General features: G+C 46.1%; 1 protein-coding gene across 2 annotated transcripts in view; it reads left to right on the top strand.

Moving 5' to 3' along the window:
* The first annotated feature begins 908 nt into the window (after window positions 1-908).
* phlpp1 (PH domain and leucine rich repeat protein phosphatase 1) overlaps window positions 909-22,061 on the top strand; it is a 190,741-nt gene continuing 169,588 nt past the window's right edge. For both annotated transcript variants that reach the window (XM_070880333.1, XM_070880332.1), the window contains exon 1: window positions 909-2,521. In XM_070880333.1, the coding sequence (XP_070736434.1) occupies window positions 1,111-2,521 (1,411 nt within the window). In that variant the 5' untranslated portion in view covers window positions 909-1,110. The remainder of the gene's footprint in view (window positions 2,522-22,061) is intronic.

Below are 22,061 nucleotides of genomic sequence, written 5' to 3'. Positions count from 1 at the left end.
ACCTCCGACAGTGCGGCGCTCCCTCAGCACTGCCCCTCCGACAGTGCGGCGCTCCCTCAGCACTGCGATGGAGTGTCAGCCTAGATTGTTGTGCACAAGTCTCTGTCGTGGGGCTTGAAGCCACAACCGTCTGACTCAGAGGTGAGAGAGAGAATGCTGCCCACTGAGCCACGGCTCATCCATCCACCGCAGTGAAAGCAGAAATCCGCCCGCTGAGGTGAATAATACAGGTTCACTCCGAGCAGGGAGCCACCAACACAGTTAGTGCCGCGAAAACAAACAAAAGTCCTCTTACCTCAGGTCAGGGTAAGATCCGACTCGAAGCGTCAATCTCCTTCGTCGAATTAACGAAGCACCGAAAATAAAATTAAAATCTCCACAGCGGCAATCTCTGTCGTTCGACAGCTGAGGACGCCGACGCCGCCGTGTGTGTGTGCGCATGCGTTAGCGCGTTGATGCACGCCGGGGATTGTAGTTCGCTTGCCTCTCCCTCTGCGGCTGGGTAGGCAATAAGCCAGGTGGCAGAACTACAGCTCCCAGAAAGCACTACGGCGGGGTGGGCGGGGGCGCTTTAAGTCACCCAGAGCGCGAGAGCACGCCAACTGCCACCCCAGGGCGTCGGGCGCGCTCATGAATATTCAATATGATCGCAGGCCGATCCCTCAAAGCCAAATTTTAAAAAAAGACCCAAAAAATTACTCCGAGATATATATATATATATTTATTTTTCATCAAGACATCGGATGCTAGTCTGACATTTATAACAAAAATAATTTAGAAAAAAAGGGGGGGGGTTGTGTATAGGGGGTGGAGTTAACGGACTCATGAATATTCAGGAAGGGAGCTGCTGAATTATGCATGAAGCGGAGCGCGGGGACAAGCCGTCCGTTCGTCCGTCGCCCATTCCGTAATGGCGATAGTCAGCGGTCGCCGGTGAGGGAGAGACGCTCGCAGGATGCTGTCATTAGGGCCGAAATTAAAAAAAAAAGAAGAGAGGTTTCTCACAGGATTTTAATTAATTTTTAAAAAAAGAATATATATTTTTTTTTTGTGTGTGTGAGAGTGTGTGGAGAAAAAAAAAAATAAACCCACGACCGGTTGAGGGGGAAGATGGAAGCCGCCTTGGTTTCCGAGCTCCAGAGGCAGAGCTTCGGGCGTAAAATTAGTAAATTGAAAAGTGGCGATGAAGTGCAGCGGCTGGATTCCTGTGGAGAAGGAGGTGGCGGTGGACATGTCTCGTCTTCTGCAACCTTGCCGGCCAATGCGAAGCCCGGTGGCGCTAAGAGTTGGAGCAACAATTCCAACTCGCTGCTCCTGAGGAGGAGGCTGAGGAGGAACACCTCGACCGCCGCCGCCTCCGGCGTCACCACGGCAGCCCCTTCCCCCGGCCACACTCGCAGCCTGGACCGTAAGGCGGTGTGGGGGCCGAAGCAGAGGCCGCTGACGGCGGGCGACAGGGAGTGGGTGCGGGCCGACGTGCGGAGAGGGTGCCTGCACCTCTACGACCGGCACACGTCGCCGTCCTCTCCCTCTCCCTCTCCCTCCTCGTCGTCGCCCTGCACCTACCTGCGAGCTGTCACCTGCACCCTGGACACCACGGCGGCCGAGGTGGCTGCCAGGTTGCTGCAGCCCGCCCAGCAAGGAGCCAAGAACGCGGGCAAGGCGACCTCCGTCGCCAAGTTGAGCCCCTTGGACGACATGGGTGCCATCAGGCCGGGCGCATCGAGGAACGCCGGCGGTGCCAGGGCAGAACCAGTTGCTTCGGTCAAGCCCGGCCACGCGAATACTTTGAGCGCCAGGTCGTTGGATATTGCTGCTAACAGCCAAGGGAAAATGGGCATTGCGTTGTCGCCGGGCACCGCTGCCAATGCCGGCCAACATTCAAACATTGACATCGTCGGGTACGGGAGAGATAATCCTACCTTTGCCAGGTTTGGGAGGTCACTGGATAATGCCACACACAAGGAACCGAATACTGCGAGTGCCAGGCAGGTGCACACAATACCCGCCACTGCCAGAGAAGGGCCAAAATCTGATTCTGAAATTAGCAGGCTCAGGTTGGATAGTCATACTAATCGACTCAAATCGTCAAACACTTCTTCTGTCAAGCTGGTGGCTGTGGACAATGTTGCTGCGAATCGTAGCGTTAACAGCGTTACGGCAAATAATGAACACTCAAACGGCCATGCCATCAATGACACATTGGTCAAGGTGGAATGTCTGGACAGGTCGGAGTTGAGGCGAGATCTCCTTGCTGGCGGACGGGGACTGCTGGACTGTGACGATGGCAGGCTGAAGTCTTTGATCCCTGGCACTTTGAGAATGGAGGCAATTGAGAGTTTGCTCACGTCAATGGTCTATGTACAACTTCATGGTGAAACTACCAGGAGGCTGGAGCTGCATGAAAACCCCCTTGAAATACAAAATGAGTACCTCTTTAAACTGGGATTTAAAGATCCTTGCAGGGTGCAAGAGGAAGGAATGGATGTAGAAATTGGCTGTTTGATTCGATTTTATGCAGGTACGATTGTTAAGTGTTATTGATCAGTTCCTGTAGACTTGTTTTTTTTTAATTAGAATGCCACCTGTTATTACTGTCTGAAAACTAATAACTTTTATTGATAAATAATATACCGTAATACCTCCAAAATTGATAAACTTGTATTGTGAAAATATTCAGGACCAGTTTAGAATTTTCTCCTGCTTAAAAGAACAAAGGCTGATTTTATTTTTCTGGAGAGAAGGGAAAATAGATAGGCAGAGATGTACACTTTGTTTGCAATGGCTAACTTAGTTTCCAGACATGTCTTGGGCAGTACTTGCAGTCATGCATGCGGGTGTTGAAAAGAGAAATGTCATTAGCCCATGAATTGCAGAAAGGTGAGAATTTAAGTTTTTAATGTTTATAATCTATTAAGTATGGTAATTTAGCATTGAGAAGCATATAAAATGTTTGACTGGCATGAACAAAATGCTTTAAAGACCGCATTAACATGTATTTTGATAGGTGTAGAATATCATAAGAATTAGGAGCAGGAGTAGGCCATATGGTCCCTCGAGCCTACTCTGCCATTCAATAAAATCATGTCTGATCTTCGACCTCAACTCCACTTTCCTGCCCGCTCTCGATATCCCTCGAGTCTCCCAGAGTCCAAACATCTATCGATCTTGGCCTTGAATGTACTCAACGACTCAGCCGTTTGGGGTGGAGAATTCCAAAGATTCACAACCCTCCGAGTGAAGAAATTCCTCCTCACACATGTAACTATCAAGGTTTTAAAATGGAAATAGCACTGATGGAGAAGCACAAGTGAGTTACTTGTGTTTTGATGTCATGCTAGTGAATTAAAACCATAATCACATCCACAATGGAGCATTATATTCCTCTCATTACATGCAGTTTATTTGGCCGTGGTGCCCCCTTTATGTTTGTGTCGTTGGATTGACATTCAAGAGTGTTTCAAATGTATTTGGTTTTTAAGTGTATAATGCTGTTTCTGTTAAGGGTTTAAACAATGCAGTGAGACTACTTGACTCGCTTCCAAAATGTGCTGCACAAAAGGTGCTGGGGCTGGGGCTAGCTGACTACACTGGTGACTATTATGGGCTTTATCATCACTACAGATGGTTGTTGTGTTCTTCAGGATTATAAAATAACACTTCCACCCATATGATCAGCGGTCTTTTGTTTTGCATAAAAAAATGATCATGTTCCTTGCATTAGTATCAGAATAATTTTCAATATCTTTAAGTTGTGACACCCATACATAAGCACATTAATTGCTGTGCTTAACACAAGAACATAAGAAATAGGAACAGAAGGAGGCCATACGGCCCCTCGAGCCTGTTCCGCCATTTAATAAGATCATGGCTGATCTGATCATGGACTCAGCTCCACTTCCCCACCCGCTCCCCGAACCCTTTATCCCCTTATTGCTCAAGAAACTATCTATTTCTGTCTTAAATTTATTCAATGTCCCAGCTTCCACAGTTCTCCGAGGCAGCAAATTCCACAGATTTACAACCCTCTGAGAAGAAAATCCTCCTCCTCTCTGTTTTAAATGGGCAGACCTTTACTCAAAATCATGCCCTCTAGTTCTAGTCTCCCCCATCAGTGAAAACATCCTCTCTGCATCCACCTTGTCATAATCTTTTACGTTTCGATAAGATCACCTCTCATTCTTCTGAATTCCAATGAGTAGAGGCCCAACCTACTCAACCTTTCCTCATAAGTCAACCCCTCATCCCCAGAATCAACCTAGTGGACCTTCTTTGAACTGCCTCCAAAGCAAGTATATCCTTCCTTAAATATGGAAACCAAAACTGCACGCAGTACACCAGTGCACGTATGTGTATATTATTGAACTATATCTTTTATCACATAGCTTGATTTTTGCATGCTAATTTGCATGTAAAAGAAACATCCATGTTCACTAGAGTAAGACCTATAAATGTGCCAGTAGAACTGTTAAATGCACTATATATAAATGCTGTGAGCAGTCAGTGGAATTTGCAAAGTGCTGTGATAAAAAGCATGATAAGGAAGCTGTTCATCTGAACACCATTTATCATCCAAATTGGTTCGAAATATTTGAGTGATTTTGTGTATAATCTTCACGCGTAATCAGGAAACTTTTTTTCCTAGAATGCCAAAAGTAGTTGTGTGCATTAGTGTGCAGATGCTAAAACAAAAACCTTGCGTGAGACTTGGAAATGATGGAGTGAACCTTTATTGAACTACTTAAAGTGCAACACATACATTAAAGTACAAAATTACTGGCAAAAACAGTTATGGTGGAGGTGAAAAACCTTCAAATGCATCATCAGCTTCATCAAACAGAGTATTTGTCATCTTTGAGGAGCGTCTGATTTGTGTTTCCAATGCAGGATTGTTCTGCTTGTCACCTGTCATTGTTCCATGCTAGCAAACTTTCATGCAACTCAAAGAAAACTGCTGACTCCCTGTACTCAGTTTTTTTTTTCCTCAGGGGATGTAATCTCGCCATAGCCATACATTAGCTTAATTCACCTGGAACTTATGTCCAGTGGCTCAGCCCGCTGAACAATCTTGAGCTTCTCTGCTGCATGTAGCTCTTGCAAAGATGCATGGCTAAGTTTTTAAATGCCAAAATTGTGTGTGTTAAGGGAGGACATATAATGCACCAATATATCTTTCAAAAATTTGAGCACTCAAAAGATTTATGATTTTATTACTCTGTATCTGCTCTATTTTAGGGTATTGTGGTTCAATATACGATAATATTTGAGCTAATACAGAGTTGGTTATCTGAATTATTAATTTACCTGAACAGGGGTATTTCCCTGACTCTTCAGATTAGCGGGAGCACAAAAAACACAATTTATTTTTTAAATGTGGCTGCTGTAGAACAGTAGAACCAGCAGAAACAATATTTCAGTGAGCGAGTGAGTGGTCAGTCTATAGAACAGGTTCTCTAGGGAGAGAGTAGAAGCAGTCAGTACAAATTAATCCAAATGTAAATTTGATAGATATCTTTCAGAAAATAATATTTTGAGATGCAGTAATTTGAGACGTGACGTGGTGAGTGTAGGGTGCTCGGGAGGAACGAGTGACAGTTGGACCGATGGTCCCCAAGCTCTCCATAACTGGGGGTTGTCCTCGCCTCATGTCTGGATCTGTTGTAGAGTAATTGATAGAGATTGATTGCTATGATTAGTCAGCAACTCCATAATCATTTTATCGTGCGACTACCAGGATAGAAGGTGAGCGAGATGAGCCTTGGTATTTTTCTGTCCGGCAATTCCTATTTTCCTATGGTTGCAGACCCAGTTTGAATCTTATAAAAGCATGCACTGATTCAAAAATGTCATCCAGAATCCCTCCAAAGCCCATTAAAGGGTTAAGACATAACTGCTATCTCTAAGAACTCCCTTGTCAGATGTATGTTACTTTCAATAAAATGCTGGTTATATAACATAACCACAAGTAATAATCACATACTGTGTGAAACTATTACTTGTTGCACCACGATGCGTATTCCTGTCGCACAGTTTACTATATTTGCAATCAAGTTCGTAAACCTTGAAAGTATAACTGCTAAAGTTAAACTTTGTGTATTGCTGAGTGAATTTATTTTTGATAAATGGCACCGAAGTGTAAAACAAACCTGTCTCAGTTTTTCCAGTTAAATCTTGAAACAGTATTCAAATTTATTCTTCCCTCACAAGTGTACATTTTTTTTCAATGTTTGTACCCACCAGTGGAACTTTTTTCCTAAAAATACTGTTTAATTTTGTGGATGGTTTTTGTAATACCCTCAAATTACTTTTGAGTACATTTTGAATTATTGATGTTGTGAACTGCTTTTAAACACCAAAATGCTAAACCAAGGGAACATTAAATGCTTGGGGTGTATTGTAAGAAGAGGTCTGTTCTTTACATTATCTGTACTTCTGTCAGCTGTGACCCAGTAGGTCGCACCCTCGCCTCTGAGTCAGAAGGTTGGGGGTTCAAGACCCACTCCAGAGACTTGAACACAAAAATCTAGGCTGATACACCCAGTGCCAGTACTGAGGGAATGCTGCACTGTCTGAGGTGCCGTCTTTCGGATGAGACATTAAACCGAGGCCCCGTCTGCTCTCTCAAGTGGACATCAAAGATCCTATGACATGATTTCAAAAAAGAGCAGGAGAGCTATCCCTAGTATCCTGGTCAATATTTATCCCTCAATCAACATCATTAAAGAAACAGATTATCTGGTCATTATCCCATTGCTGTTTGTGGGGGCTTGCTCTGCACAAATTGGCTGCCGCGTTTCCTACATTATAACAATGACTACACCTCAAAGTACTTCATTGACTGTAAAGCACTTTGGGACATCCAGCACTATAGAAATGCAAGTCTTTTCTTTTACATCATATGTTAATGTCTCCTCAGTTGTAGGACTTTATAGACCAAATGATCTCTTATTGATCTATGCACAACATGCCAACTGAGTTCCCGGTCCCAAGATGTGCTCTGAATAGATTTCACGGGAAGCAAGTAGTTTTGTACATTGGAAAAATCAATGTTCATATAATGAAAGTTGAGGACCTTGGTGCACGGTTTTTAAATATAATTGCTTTGAATCCTCTTGATCAGTCATTGATGTAGGGGGACATGAAGCGGAAGCAAAATATCTGTTTATGATGGAGCTTAAAAATAAGTTAAATTATTGTCTGGCAGTCAAGATGCTCAGATGATTATGCCCGTGTTTTGTGCCATTTTCGCATGCCAATGCTTTGTGCGTTGGCTGTGTTGAATCTTGGTTCAGGGCACTCTCTCTCCGTGTGCTTCCTGGTGTTCAGTGTTAACTTCAAACCTTGTCTGAAGTGCAGAGTTTGAATTTCCAGAATCCTTGTAAACTTATGTAATTAACATTTGCCTGTAATTCAAGAAAATTGCTGCCCCCGCCCCCCCCCAAATATGTACTTGTGTGCTTAAAAGCTACTTTGTGAAGCGCACCACGTATGTGTGATGAGGTCTACTTCAGACAAGTTGCTGTGGTCAAAATGGTTATTGAATGACACCCTAGCACCTTACAGTCACTTATCTGCCACTGGGAAGCAATTGTAAGGCACTGCCATGTTAACTAAAGGCAGTAACTACTGCAGATACAGATTTTACATGGTGCACAGTTTAAAAAAAAAAAAATTTTGTGGCAAATAAGAATTACAGTTCAAGTGATCTTGCTCAGAATTATTGAGGCCAAATCTTGATTAGAATTTTTTATACGTTTGCTGTACACCCAGGAGGTAGTTTCCCGAGTTTGATGCCAGCAGAGAGCCTTTCCCGCAGGGTGCGCATACTGGGAAATTGTGGGCACTACCCGTGGTTTTCCATCTAATCAATGGAATTGTGGGTGGCGTGACTGCGATTTCCCAGTATGCACAACCAGCAGGTGAGGCTCATTGGAGATCTCACAGACCTGGAAAATCATTCTTTTAAACTGTTGCTATAATTGTAATGTTGAGTTGAAGGTTAGCAGTGGGATTTTTTTCCTTTTCTTTTTCCTGCCAATTTTCTCTCCTTCCCTCCTGATGATGATGCCTTCCTGGGTTACAGTTCCATGGGGTCTGGTTACTGTGGAGTATTTTTCAACTGCACAGAAAATAGCCTGTGCCTGCTCCCACCCAATATCTAGATGTACTTCCAGCAGAGGCTGATAGTCGTTACAAGCAGAAATCTTGGTGCCTTTCCCCTCCCTAACCTTGTGGCGATTAGGCAAATCATAATGTCTTACTGCCTTACCAGCTGAGATCAGATAACGTGGCACAGGCTAGGGATAAAACCTGGTATCTACTTGCTTCGGATGGCTGAGCCACCACTGGCTTAATCAGCTGAGCCAGGATGAGCATTTTCACTGATGTGATCTCTGGGTCTTAGCTGCAAAATCTTTAATTTACTATAGTAAATAAAATTTACTACAGTACATTTAAATATTCCTATAGTATGGTAGAAGGGCAACATGATTTCCTTTAAATGTACATGTTTCAGTTAGTTGGATCATGTGCAAATGTTATACTTAACGTGCCATTTCTAGTGTGCAAGTCACTGAATCATTTGCACTGTGTGTACATATGGAACTTTAGTGACAATGGGCCCAAGTTTCCACATGATTCGCGCCTGATTTTTAGGAGCAACTGGTGGAGAACGGGCTATTTTAGAAATCGCAATTCTCCACATTTTTTTTTCTGCAGTTCTAGTCAAGTAGAACAGTTCTAGTTTAGAACAGAATTTTTTCTTCAAAAGGGGGCGTGTCCGGCCACTGACGTCTGATTTGAAAGTTTCCACAGTGAAAATGTACTCCAAACTAAAGTAGAATGGCGCCAGTGAAGATTTTTGTAGAACTGAAAAAACCTGTTCTACACATTAAAAAATCAGGCGCAGGTTACAAATTAGGCGTCCAGAACGAGGTGGGGGGGAAGGGAACTCATTAAATTCGACAATAAACCCTTATTTATACTTCTACAAATATTATACAAATAAATCCAACCTGAATAAACAATTATAAGCCAAGAAAAGATTAAATAAACCATCTTCCTACCTGTGTGAAAGTGCTTCAGCCAGGGAGAATTCTGCAGCTGTTCGTGCTGCTGAGCGAGAGGGGGAGGGAGGGAGAGAGGGGGAGGGAGGGAGAGGGAGAGAGGGGTCGGGTCGGGGGAGCGGGTGTCGGGTCGTGGGGAGCGGGTGTCGGGTCGTGGGGGGGGGGGAAGCGGGTGTCAGGTCGTGGGGGGGGGGGGGGAGCGGGTGTCGGGTCGTGGGGGGGGGGGAGCGGGTGGGGGGGAGGAGCGGGTGTCGGGTCGGGGTGGGGGGGGAGCGGGCCTCGGGTCTGGGGGGGGGAGCGGGTCGGGGGAGGGGGGGGAAGCGGGTCTCTGGTCGGGGCGGGGGGTGGAAGAGCGGGTCTCGGGTCGGGGCGGGGGGGAGCGGGTGTCGGGGCGGGGGGAGAGCGGGTGTCGGGGCGGGGGGAGCGGGTGTCAGGTCGTGGGGGGGGGGGGAGCGGGTGTCGGGTCGTGGGGGGGGGGGGAGCGGGTGGGGGGGGAGGAGCGGGTGTCGGGTCGGGGTGGGGGGGAGCGGGCCTCGGGTCTGGGGGGGGAGCGGGTCGGGGGAGGGGGGGGAGCGGGTCTCGGGTCGGGGCGGGGGGTGGAAGAGCGGGTCTCGGGTCGGGGCGGGGGGGAGCGGGTGTCGGGGCGGGGGGAGAGCGGGTGTCGGGGCGGGGGAGTGGGGGGAGCGGGTGTCGGGTCTGGTGGGCGGGGGGGAAGCGAGTGTCGGGTCTGGTCGGGCGGGGAGCAGGAGCTGGCCGTGGGAGGAGCCTCATTCACGCAGCCCCAGTGAGGCCATTGGGCCAGGGCTAGGGGCTGCGTGCTTCGGGCCCCTCCCACACAGTTTGGCGCCTGGAGCTACTGCACTTGCGTGCCGACTGTAGCGCGCATGTGCAGAGGTCCCGGCACTGTTTTCAGCGCAGGGACCTGGCTCCGCCCCCCCCACAGCTCGTGCCGGCTGCGCCGAGTGCCACAGGACCTGTAAGTCGGTGGAGCATACCGAGGATTTTTTTAGGCGCGAAAAACGGGCGCCCAGCTCGGAGGGGCGCCCGTTTTTTTTCTTGTGGAAACTTGGGCCCAATATATGGATGTGTAGAAGTGCAATTTCATGGTTCACTTTATCATCCAGAAAAGATTGGTAGAATTGTTTTTGCCTAAAATTACTATTGGAAAAAGCAGCTAGTTAAATAGGTAAATATATTGAAATAAAAGCGATCTAGAAGTAGGGGACCAAAAGATGTATGTTTTACTTTGGGGGCGGGAAGATGATGTGCTTTCTCCACATTTAACTAATGGTGTGAGTTTTTGTTAATGTAGAGCTTGACGACTGTTTACACTTTTGAGATATGCAATGTTCTTGTCAGCTTACACGATCACTGTACTGGTGTCGTGTCACAGTTTTTCTGACCGCTGTGTGATGTAAAAATAACTGCTCCTTTTGAAAACTGAACAAAATGAACAGCCATTGAAAATATTTCTCCATTGTATTTGTCTGTCTACACATTTCATTTATCCTATGAGTATCCTGTCATTTCAAATATTAATGTTTTAGTATTAATCCTACTGTTTAAGCTTCTCTAGTTTTTAAAAGAATTAATTTGAATGAAGTAAAGCTACTCTGTATAATTGTCTTTTACAAGACCTTCCCATTTGGCAGTTAAGAGCAGCAATGGGAACAACCTGAAAGAAGCAACTTTAAATAAAAGGCCATTTCGAAGACCCATGCTACTTCCTGTGGCCAGTCCAAGGTTCCCACGGTAACGGTTGAGGTTGTGATCAGCCCTGTACGCTCAATTCAGAGATTAGTATCTGAGAAAATTCTTCTTGTGGCAGCGACACTTCTTATGCAATACTGCATTTTAGACTTTCAGTACCATCAATTAAAGTCCTGCCTTGAATGTAATCAAGGGCAATTAGGGATGGGCAATAAATACTGGCCTTGCCAGCGATGCCCACATCCCATGAATGAATAAATAAAAAAACTGATTCACAGTTTTAAAAAAATGTTTAAATTCAATAGCCCATACAAGATGCATTTTTTTTTACTGGGTGGAAAGATGTCTTTCAAGAATTTCTGGCATTCTCAAATAGTCCTGTAAACTTGCGCAAAACATAAAAACAGATAGTAAAAGCTTTTACCGATATATAAAACGGAAAAGAGTGACTAAAGTAAATGTTGGTCCCTTAGAAGATGAGAAGGGGGATTTAATAATGGGAAATGTGGAAATAGCCGAGACCTTAAACAATTATTTTGCTTTGGTCTTCACAGTGGAAGACACAAAAACCATGCCAAAAATTGCTGGTCACAGGAATGTGGGAAGGGAGGACCTTGAGACAATCGCTATCATGAGGGGGTTAGTGCTGGACAGGCTAATGGGACTCAAGGTAGACAAGTCCCCTGGTCCTGATGAAATGCATCCCAAGGTATTAAAAGCAATGGCGGAAGTTATAGCAGATGCATTCGTTATAATCTACCAAAATTCTCTGGACTCTGGGGAGGTACCAGCGGATTGGAAAGCCTCCCTAATGTAACGCCTCTGTTTAAAAAAGGGGGCAGACAAAAGGCAGGTAACTATAGGCCGGTTAGTTTAACATCTGTAGTGGGGAAAATGCTTGAAGCTATCATTAAGGAAGAAATAGCGGGACATCTAGATAGGAATAGTGCAATCAAGCAGACGCAACATGGATTCATGAAGGGGAAATCATGTTTAATTTACTGGAATTCTTTGAGGATATAACGAGCATGGTGGATAGAGGTGTACCGATGGATGTGGTGTATTTAGATTTCCAAAAGGCATTCGATAAGGTGCCACGCAAAAGGTTACTGCAGAAGATAAAGGTACGCGGAGTCAGAGGAAATGTATTAGCATGGATCAAGAATTGGCTGGCTAACAGAAAGTAGAGAGTTGGGATAAATGGGTCCTTTTCGGGTTGGAAATCGGTGGTTAGTGGTGTGCCACAGGGATTGGTGCTGGGACCACAACTGTTTACAATATACATAGATGACCTGGAAGAGGGGACAGAGTGTAGTGTAACAAAATTTGCAGATGACACAAAGATTAGTGGGAAAGTGGGTTGTGTAGAGGACACAGAGTCTGCAAAGAGATTTAGATAGGTTAAGCGAATGGGCTAAGGTTTGGCAGATAGAATACAATGTCAGAAAATGTGAGGTCATCCACCTTGGGGGGGAGGGGGGGGGAACAGCAAAAGGGAATATTATTTGAATGGGGAGAAATTACAACATGCTGCGGTGCAGAGGGACCTGGGGGTCCTTGTGCATGAAACTCTTTTAGGGAGTTAACGGAAAAAACATTAAACCGTGCCCCCCGATCTTGGGGAAACACCAACATTTACAATGCCAATTTTTTTTTTTTTTTTTGGCACAGAATTGAATTTTTCTCCAAGTGCCCCCTATAAAAGGGGAGGGGGACACTAAAAGCACCGGCAATTAAAACAAATTAAACTTTAAAACGTAAAATCAAATTAAAATTTGGTTGCCGGGCGTGATGATGCACTCCAGTCCCTCCGGTGCCCACCTCTCGCGGAAGGCCGTGAGCGTACCGGTGGACACCGCGTGCTCCATCTCCAAGGACACCCTGGACCGGATGTAAGAGCGGAAGAGAGGCAGGCAGTCAAGTTGAACGACCCCCTCGACCGCCCGCTGCCTGGACCGACTGATGGCACCCTTGGCCGTGCCCAGGAGCAGTCCTACGAGGAGGCCCTCAGACCTACCCGCTCCCCTCCGCACAGGGTGCCCAAAGATCAGGAGAGTGGGACTGAAGTGCAGCCAGAATTTCAGGAGCAGCCCCTTTAGATAATGAAACAGGGGCTGCAACCTCGTGCACTCAATAAAAACATGGAACACGGAGTGCATGAAACTCTTTTAGATTCACCTCCGACAGTGCAGCGCTCCCTCAGTACTGCACTGTGAGTGTCAACCTAGATTTTGTGCTCAAATATCTGGAGTGGGACTTGAACCCACAACCTTCTGACACGAAGGCAAGTGTGCTGCCCACTGAGCCAGTGCATGAAACTCTTTTAGAGTTTATCTGTAAAACAAAACATTAAACCGTGCCACCCGACCTGGATGACACACCAGACATTTACAAGGCTCTTTTTTTCCCCCTTTTTTTTTTGTGTTTTTCTTTTTTTGTTTTTTTTTGTGTTTTTTTTTGGGCACTAAAATCACATTTTTTCCCCAGTGCCCCCTATAAAAGGGAAGGGGGACACAAAGCACCGGCAATTAAAACAAATTAAACTTTAAAACGTAAAATCAAACTAAAATTTGGTTGCCGGGCGTGATGATGCACTCCAGTCCCTCCGGTGCTCACCTCTCGAGGAAGGCCGCAAGCGTACCGGTGGACACCGCGTGCTCCATCTCCAAGGACACCCTGGACCGGATGTAAGAGCGGCCCCTTCAAATAATGGAACAGGGGCTGCAACCTCGTGCACTCAATAAAAATATGGAACACGGACTCCTCCAGACCGCAGAAATTGCAGGCGGCCTGGGAGTCCGTGAACCGGCTTAAAAATTTGTTGCAAGGCACTGCTCCATGCACCACCCTCCAGGCCAAGTCCCCGACGAATAGTGGGAGGACCCCTGCGTAGAGTGCCCTCCATCGGGGACCCCCGCCTCCTCCGGACGGCAAGATGGTACGCCATGGCGTGTCCGGACGGCCGGCGAGGATGGCAAAGTTGAGAGTGTGCAGGAGCAGCCCGTACAGGAAACCCCTCCGCGAGGAACTGAAAGGCACGGAGGGGATTTCCCCGAGGCGGCTCAAGTTGTGAGGCGCCGGCCCCCGAGGGAGGTTCCGGGATTTGGCGCCAATGAGGAATTCCATCCGGACGGGGGTCAGTTCGGACGGGATCTCCCCACGTGTCTGAGCCTCCTCGATGCACCTAACAGAGTCGGGGCCCAAAGCTGTTTTTAGCGACTCGATGGCTTCGGCCGCGTGGCGGACGTCGGCTGAATTTAGGCGCCGCGCCAGCGTGCCTGGCGCCATCCAGCCCGCTCCTCCGCCATCGAGCAGGTCCCTGACCCTGGTCACCTCACCAGCCACAGCCCTCTCTTCCGACCGCCACATAAAACCTCGGTCGTGGAGGTACGGATTCCCGAGCAGCGGCTCCTGCAGGACAGCCGCCACTCCAGCCGGCGGAGAGCTGCGCTTGGTGGAGACTTTGTTCCAGACCCTGATGAGGTCCCTGCAAAAGACAGGCAGCTCCCGGAGGGTGGTCCCGACACCCCCCAAGTTCACAAACAGGAACTGCGTGTCGTAGTTGAGGTCGCGCTGCTGGCGGAAGAAATACGTCGCCAGAGCGCACCACCTAGGAGGGGGCTCGACGTAAAGGTATCTCTGCAGGGTCTGAAGACGGAAAGTCGCGAGCTGGGCGCTGACGCACACCAACGACTGACCGCCCTCCTCAAGCGGGAGACTCAAGACCGCAGCAGAGACCCAGTGCTTCCTGTTGTTCCAGAAGAAGTCCACCAGCTTCTTCTGTATCTTGGCGACAAACGCAGGGGGAGGGGTCAAAATGACCAGCCGGTACCACAACATTGCGGCCACCAGCTGGTTTATGACTAGCGCTCGACCCCTGTAGGACAGCACTCGGAGCAGTCCTGTCCAGCGCCCTAGGCGAGCGGCGACCTTGGCCTCCAGCTCCTGCCAGTTCGCCGGCCAGGCTCCCTCGTCGGGGCTAAGGTAGACTCCCAGATAGAGGAGATGGGTCGTGCTCCAGGCAAAAGGCCTGAGCTCCTCCGGCAGGGAGTCCACCCGCCACTGACCCACCAGGAGTCCGGAACATTTCTCCCAGTTGATTCTGGCGGAGGATGCGGCCAAGTAAATCTCTTGGCACTCACGCATCCTCCGCAGGTTAGCGGGATCCTCTACCGCGAGGAGCACGTCATCGGCGTAAGCCGAGAGGACGACCTCCACGCCTGGCCCTTGCAGAGCCAGTCCCGTCAACCTCGTCCGCAAGAGGTGCAGGAAAGGCTCCACGCAGATGGCATATAACTGGCCGGACATGGGGCATCCCTGGCGCACCCCTCTCCTAAAGCGAAGGGGCGCCGTCAAGGACCCGTTAACCTTAATCAGACACTCCGCGGCGGCGTACAAAAGTCGGATCCGGGCGACGAAATGCGTCCCAAACCCGAAAGCGCGCAGAGTTCCGAGCAGATAGTCGTGATCCACCCTGTCGAACGCCTTCTCTTGGTCGAGAGATAAGAAGGCGACCGACAGACCAGCCTCCTGGGAATGATGGATGAGGTCCCGGACCAGATGGATGTTGTCGTGGATTGTCCGGCCCGGGACCGTGTAGGACTGGTCGGGGTGGATCATGTGGTCCAGCACGGCACCAAGGCGAGCAGACATCGCCCTGGCGAAGATTTTGTAGTCCGTGCTGAGGAGGGAGACCGGGCGCCAGTTCTTAAGGAGGCGGAGATCGCCCTTCTTAGGCAGCAGGACGATGACTGCCCTGCGCCAAGAGAGGGGCATCTCCCCGGTCGCCAGACTTTCCCCCAGGACCTGCGCGTAGTCGCTCCCCAGGACGTCCCAGAAAGCCCTGTGGAACTCCACGGTCAGCCCGTCCAGCCCCGGGGTTTTTCCCCTCGAGAGCCGGTCGAGGGCACCAGTCAGCTCCGCCAGGCTTAGCGGAGCTTCCAAATTTTCACCGCCCTCCGGGCTGACTTTCGGCAGGTCCTCCCACAAAACTCTAGTTAGTTTTCAGGTGCAGCAGGTAATCAGGAAGGCGAATGGAATGTTGGCCTTCATTGCGAGAGGGATGGAGTACAAAAGCAGGGAGGTCTTGCTGCAACTGTATAGGGTATTGGTGAGGCTGCACCTGGAGTACTGCGTGCAGTTTTGGTCGCCTTACTTAAGGAAGGTTATACTAGCCTTGGAGGGGGTACAGAGACGATTCACTCGGCTGATTCCGGAGATGAGGGGGTTACCTTATGATAGATTGAGTAGACTGGGTCTTTACTCGTTGGAGTTCAGAAGGATGAGGGGTGATCTTATCGAAACATTTAAAATAATGAAAGGGATAGACAAGATAGAGGCAGAGAGGTTGTTTCCACTGGTCGGGGAGACTAGAACTAGGGGGCACAGCCTCAAAATACGGGAGAGCCAATTTAAAACCGAGTTGAGAAGGAATTTCTTCTCCCAGAGGGTTGTGAATCTGTGGAATTCTCTGCCCAAGGAAGCAGTTGAGGCTAGCTCAAATCACAGATATAGATTTTTAACCAATAAGGGAATTAAGGGTTATGGGGAGCGGGCGGGTAAGTGGAGCTGAGTCTGCAGCCAGATCAGCCATGATCTTGTTGAATGGTGGAGCAGGCTCGAGGGGCTAGATGGCCTACTCCTGTTCCTAATTCTTATGTTCTTATGTCACCACTTTTAAATCTCCACATACTATTTTTACAGATTGAATATATAAACAGAATGTTGCAGTTAATTTTCCATTTTAATAAGATTTATATGTAAAATAAATAAAAATCATAGTGCTTTTTGAGAGCTAGGTTTGTTCATCAATCAGTGCAGTAAGTGTAGTATGATACCATTGAAAACTCAAATGAATTAATGATCGGTTAGTAATTCTAGCCTATATTTTTGACGATGCATGTTCTAAACCATCTACTTTCTAGTTTATTGGAAGCTTGTAGTTTGTGGTATTAATCTGGCTGATGTTTATCAGTGCTATAAAAAGCCACTGTTGAATATGTGGTTAAGATATATTGGAGGCTAGTCACGCTTGCCTAATTAAATATGCTTGTTTCTAATGTAATGTGAAATAGAAGCAAATAAAATCTTAGTGATTCTCTTTCTCCCTTCCCCCACCCCACAAAAGTATCTGTATAGCTAAATTAGTTACATCCGTTTGAGTTGCTTTCGATGCTTCTGGAAGCGCAACATTTGCTGTCTTCATTATTCATGTTCTCCATAAATGAGTGTCATTTAGCAGATAATTCAACTCAGTAAAATCGGACTCAAATTTTAAAAAGGTTTTAGTAAATATTAGAGGGTAACTTGTTCTCAATTTATTAAATCCAGCCTATTTTGAAGAATTCTAATGTTTTTATTCAGCAGGGTGAGTTAAAACATCACTTATTCTGCAAAACCTCAATACTTATAATGGATCTGTCAAGTCCACGATTCTTGGTTCTACAGTGGTTAAAATTCAGAGATCCGAACTGGCCCTTTCCCCTGAGATAACTTAGTCCCTCAGGAACTTGCCTTTTTTTTCTAAGCTAATTAGCTATTGCAACTGACATATCTTGAACACTCATGCTTAACCTTCTGTGGTATTTGTAAACACGATTGGAATCTGTAGTTAGCAGACTGCCACCAGTGTTTTTCGTTAGAAGCTGGAGAACAGGCATTTCAATTAGCTGTTTCCAATATGGAACCGGCAACAACAACAACAACTTGCATTTATTTAGTGCCTGCAACATAGAAAAATATTCCAAAGTACACCGCAGGCATGCAAGTTAAAAATGGACGCAAAGAAAGAGCTATTGGGAGGGATAGGCAAAAGCTTGGTCAAAGAGGTGCCTGTCCTACATTACAACAGTGACTACACTTCAAAAGTACTTAATTGACTGTAAAGCGCCTTGGGTCACCTGGTGGTTGTGAAAGACCTATATTAATGCAAGTCTTTTAAGGACGGTATTAATGGAAGAGAGGGCGATGGAAAAGTAGATGGGGTTTGGGGAGGAAATTAAAGAGGGTGGAGAGACTAGGCTGCTGAAGACATGGCCGTCAATGGTGGGGGTGGAGGATAGAGTCGCAGGAATGGAGATTTTGGCTGGGGGGTGGTTGGGTGGACTAACTCGGAGTGGCGAGGTCATAAAGAGATTTAAAGACGAGAGTTTTAAATTTGAGGTGTAGGTGAAGTGCAAGCCATAGTAGGTCAGCAAGTGGGACTTAGTGAGTGATGGGATACAGGCAGCGGTGTATTAGATGAGCTGTAGTTTAGGATGGGTGGATGATGAGAGGCTGGCTAATAGAGTATTGTAATAGTCAAGTCTGGAGGTGACGAGCATGGATGAGAGTTTCAGGGTGGAAGGGCTGAGGTAGTTACGGAGGTGGAAGTAGGCGGTGTTTATGATGATGAAATATGGAGTCGAAGCCTTAATCTGGGGCTGATTAGGACACCAAAGTTGCTTGTGAGCAGTCTGGTTCAGCCTGAGACGGCAGCTAGGAGGGGAATGGATTTAGCGGAAAGGGTATGGAGTTTATGCCTGAGGCTGAAGATGATGTCGTCATCATCATAAACACCGCCTACTTCCACCTCGGTAACTACCTCAGCCCTTCCACCCTGAAACACTCATCCATGCTCGTCACCTCCAGTCTTGACTGTTACAATACTCTATTAGCCAGCCTCTCATCATCCACCCAAGAAAACTTGTCGATGGATTCCACTGTCTGTCATTCATTCTATTCAGAAACATACTAAAAGCCCCAAGCATTCCTAATCTGTCATCTTGAAATAATTGTTTCAGTGGACTGTATGAAAAAGAGAAGGAATGGTAAATAATGGAGCCTTGACAAGCTGCGCACATTGTGACATTGCTGACCATCTGCATATTCTAAGACACATTCCAATCCAGTTCCATAATGCTTAAAAATGTTGCCTTACAGCATCTCACGGCCATTGCTAGCATGCTTTAAGGGGTGTGATTTTGAATGTTCATTCATCTTTGCAACTCCATTTTGCACATTTCTGATTCTGAATTTTGACCTTGCATGTTCATGGTTTTGATTTTGGCTAGCCTGATAATTCCCTCATCGGCAAAAACCTTTATCTTTTAGTGACCACCAATTTCACTGCTGTGTCTGGATTAGAACCCTAGATTTTTTCTTTCTCAATTTTTTTTTCATTTTTGTTTTCTTTCAAGCTTTATTCCTTTGCGCGTTTCCTTTATGTTCCTTTTTCCTATTTGTTTGCTTCTCTTTTTTTTCAGCTTATGGGGCCAGGAAAAGGCAGATCATTTATTTTTCCCAATTTTTTTCCCCCCCCATAATTACCCCGTGCTTTTTATCTGCTCTTTTTGCATCTCCCAGACAATTGTATGGCTTCTGGGTGTGGTGAGGAGTCTAAGTACCACTTAAAATGCCCATGATTAAAATGTGCAATTGCTTATATCGGCCAAAAAACTATAACCTTTATCCATTACCTCAATAAGGTGCACTGACTGTAATAGAGCCTTATTGAGGCAGACTTCATTTTAATATTTAATCTTTTCGGATTAACAATCTCTCTGCAGAGATTTCCCCCCCATTAAGGATTGACCAAAGTAATGAGAGAATTCTTTTACCTTTCCAGTGAATTTGTATATACAGTCCATCAGTTGTAATAAATGCCCCAGATTTGAAAGCTATCTGGTAAATATAGACCTCTGGTAACTAGTTTTTTTGTCACATTTCTCTCAGCTATGACGTTTGAGCAAGTGCTCAAAATATATTGAAATTAAGCTGTTTCTAAATTGAGAATATATATTTTAACTGCATGAAAGCACTTTTTAATCCCTTAAATGAAACCGCTTAATTCACTTGTGAATTATTGTTGTTTTCTAATAAAGTTAGTAATGCTGCAACGAGAACTGTCCTCTCTCTGGCAGTCTTTAAAATGAATTGAAATGATTTTTAATGTTATTAATGCTACCACATTATACCATCATGTTTAGTGGGCAAATCCTGTTCACACAAACGCTCCCACTATAAATGGTGGGGACTGTATTGTGATACATGACTCATCGCAACTCTGCAGGACGACAGGTTGGATGGAACAGTAGATATTTTCCTGTCTGTCATTTTTCATATGTTTCAATTTATTTCACTTACAATCATTATAGCTTTCTTTCACTTTTCCATCCTTTCCTCCTTGCTCTTTTCTTCCCACCTCTGTACATCATATTTGTGGCCTCTTGAGCAATGGTTTATACTTTCCACAAGAAGCTGTTGGGACTTTTCTTCTGTTAACCATGAGTATCCTGCAGTAACACACAGCTCCACCAAATGTGTCAGAAACATCGGCGCGCACAGCAGGGGTGCAAGGACAACGCTCAGCTGCCATCTTTGAGGATGACAAGAATTATATAGAATTTATTTAAAGACTGATTATGAAGAGTTTTAAAGGAATATTGTTTTTATGAAAAAAATACTGTATGTGGCCAGCCTTTGTGTGGGGAGGAGGGAAAACTAAATATCATGTTACACTTCTGGTGTTATTGGCATCACGTGCCGGTAAATAATAAAAACGTGTTGCTTATCACTGCTTAGTGAAAACAATGGGCTAGAAATTCGCTGATTTTGCGACCGAGTTTTTGGTGCTCTTTCACCTTTTTGGGCGAAAACCCGGTCGGCGGAAAATTCGGAGACATTTTGTGGTGGTTTTTAAATACCGCTGGAGAGAGGAGCGCCAGCATGCAAGACTCGAAATATCGCTTTCGGCAAAAATCTTCCCGTGTACACACATCCCACCCCCAACCCACCCAGGTGATTCAGCTGAGACTATTTTTTCTTCTTCTTACCAAGTGTTCTTGGCTACTTAAACACAATGTGATACCTTGCTGCGCAGAGCTATACGATTGGTGGCCGTGCTTTCACGCTCTGTGCGCACCCCTATTATGCACGTAAAAGACCGCCAGGGAAAAAGCTGCGTTGGAGCAGCGGTAAGTATGAAGACCTGCAAAAAAAGTAAGTTTAAAGTTTTTATTAATTCTTTTGCAGCGATTTGCTAGATAAGTGTCTTGTAAATGTTTTGTGAATTTTTTCTCCCCAATTTATTTTTAGGTGTTTTTCCGCCCTCCCTAGGCCCAACTCACAGCGGTATCGGCCTCGGACTAAAGTTGACGAGGATCGCAGTTTGCACCGCAAATCCTTGTGCAATGCCAACGATCAACATCAATCTGATTTAAATGTTGCAATAAAACCTTGAATTTACAGTCTCATAGCGATAGCGTTGCGATAACAGTAATTTTGGCAAAAAAATACAGTTATTGCGGGGAACCGAATTTCTAGCCCACGTCTTTTTAGCTATTGTACCCAAAACTGGCTTTCTGTTGATTAATGCTGCAGTGACGCCCTCGAGTTGCGACTCCAAATTTAGAGAATATTGACTGCACTGTGATTGAATGTTTTTTTAAGCAAGACCTGGCACTTTATCAATTTCAAAAGAGTGTGATCAAGCATGGAACTGATTTATAGACTCTGGCAGTACATAACTTGCATGTGTGGTGGGGCTGTCACTTTCTTCAATGGGAGAGAAAAATACAAATACAACTTCCCTCCTCTCCACCAACCTCGTCAATGAACTGAATAAATAAAAAAAAGCATAATCAAATAAGTACAAATAAAATCTAGTTTCTTATCACTAAATGTGCTTGTTTTGAGGCAATTTAAAAGAAAAAATCATGACTGCTCTCTTCTCCTCATGCCCTACACATGAGGGCAGGCAGATGACTGTGTCTCCCGTCACATTGAGTTAGTTGCTAGGGAGTGAGAGAGTCTGTGTAATGAGAGCGTCTGCTCTCTCTCTCCCTGTACACCCCCCCCCCCCCCCCCGGCTCCCCCACCCAGGTGAGTCAGCTGAGACTATTTTTTTTATTCTTCTTACCAAGTGTTCTTGGCTACTTACACACACTGTGATACTTTGCTGCGCAGAGCTATACCATTGGTGGCCGTGCTTTCAGCTACCTCGGTCTTAAGCTCTCTCCCTAAACCTCTCCGCTTCTCAACCTCTCTCTCCTTTAAAACGCTCCTTAAAACCAACCTGTCATCTGTTCTAATATCTCCTTATGTGGCTCGGTGTCAAATTTTGTTTGATAATGCTCCTGTGACATGCCAAGGGACGTTTTACAATGTTAAAGCGCTATATAAATACATGTTGTATTTCCCATGTGTCCTCAATCACAAACTAATTATCTGTTCCTGGAGGTGGGTGACTTTCTTTTATATGCTGAAGTCCAAAATGTTTCACTGACTTGAATATGATTATATTTGTTG

This window comes from Pristiophorus japonicus, chromosome 5 (assembly GCF_044704955.1).
Source record: "Pristiophorus japonicus isolate sPriJap1 chromosome 5, sPriJap1.hap1, whole genome shotgun sequence".
NCBI classification, from domain to species: Eukaryota; Metazoa; Chordata; class Chondrichthyes; family Pristiophoridae; genus Pristiophorus; species Pristiophorus japonicus.
This window is presented reverse-complemented; position numbering and strand designations above follow the sequence as displayed.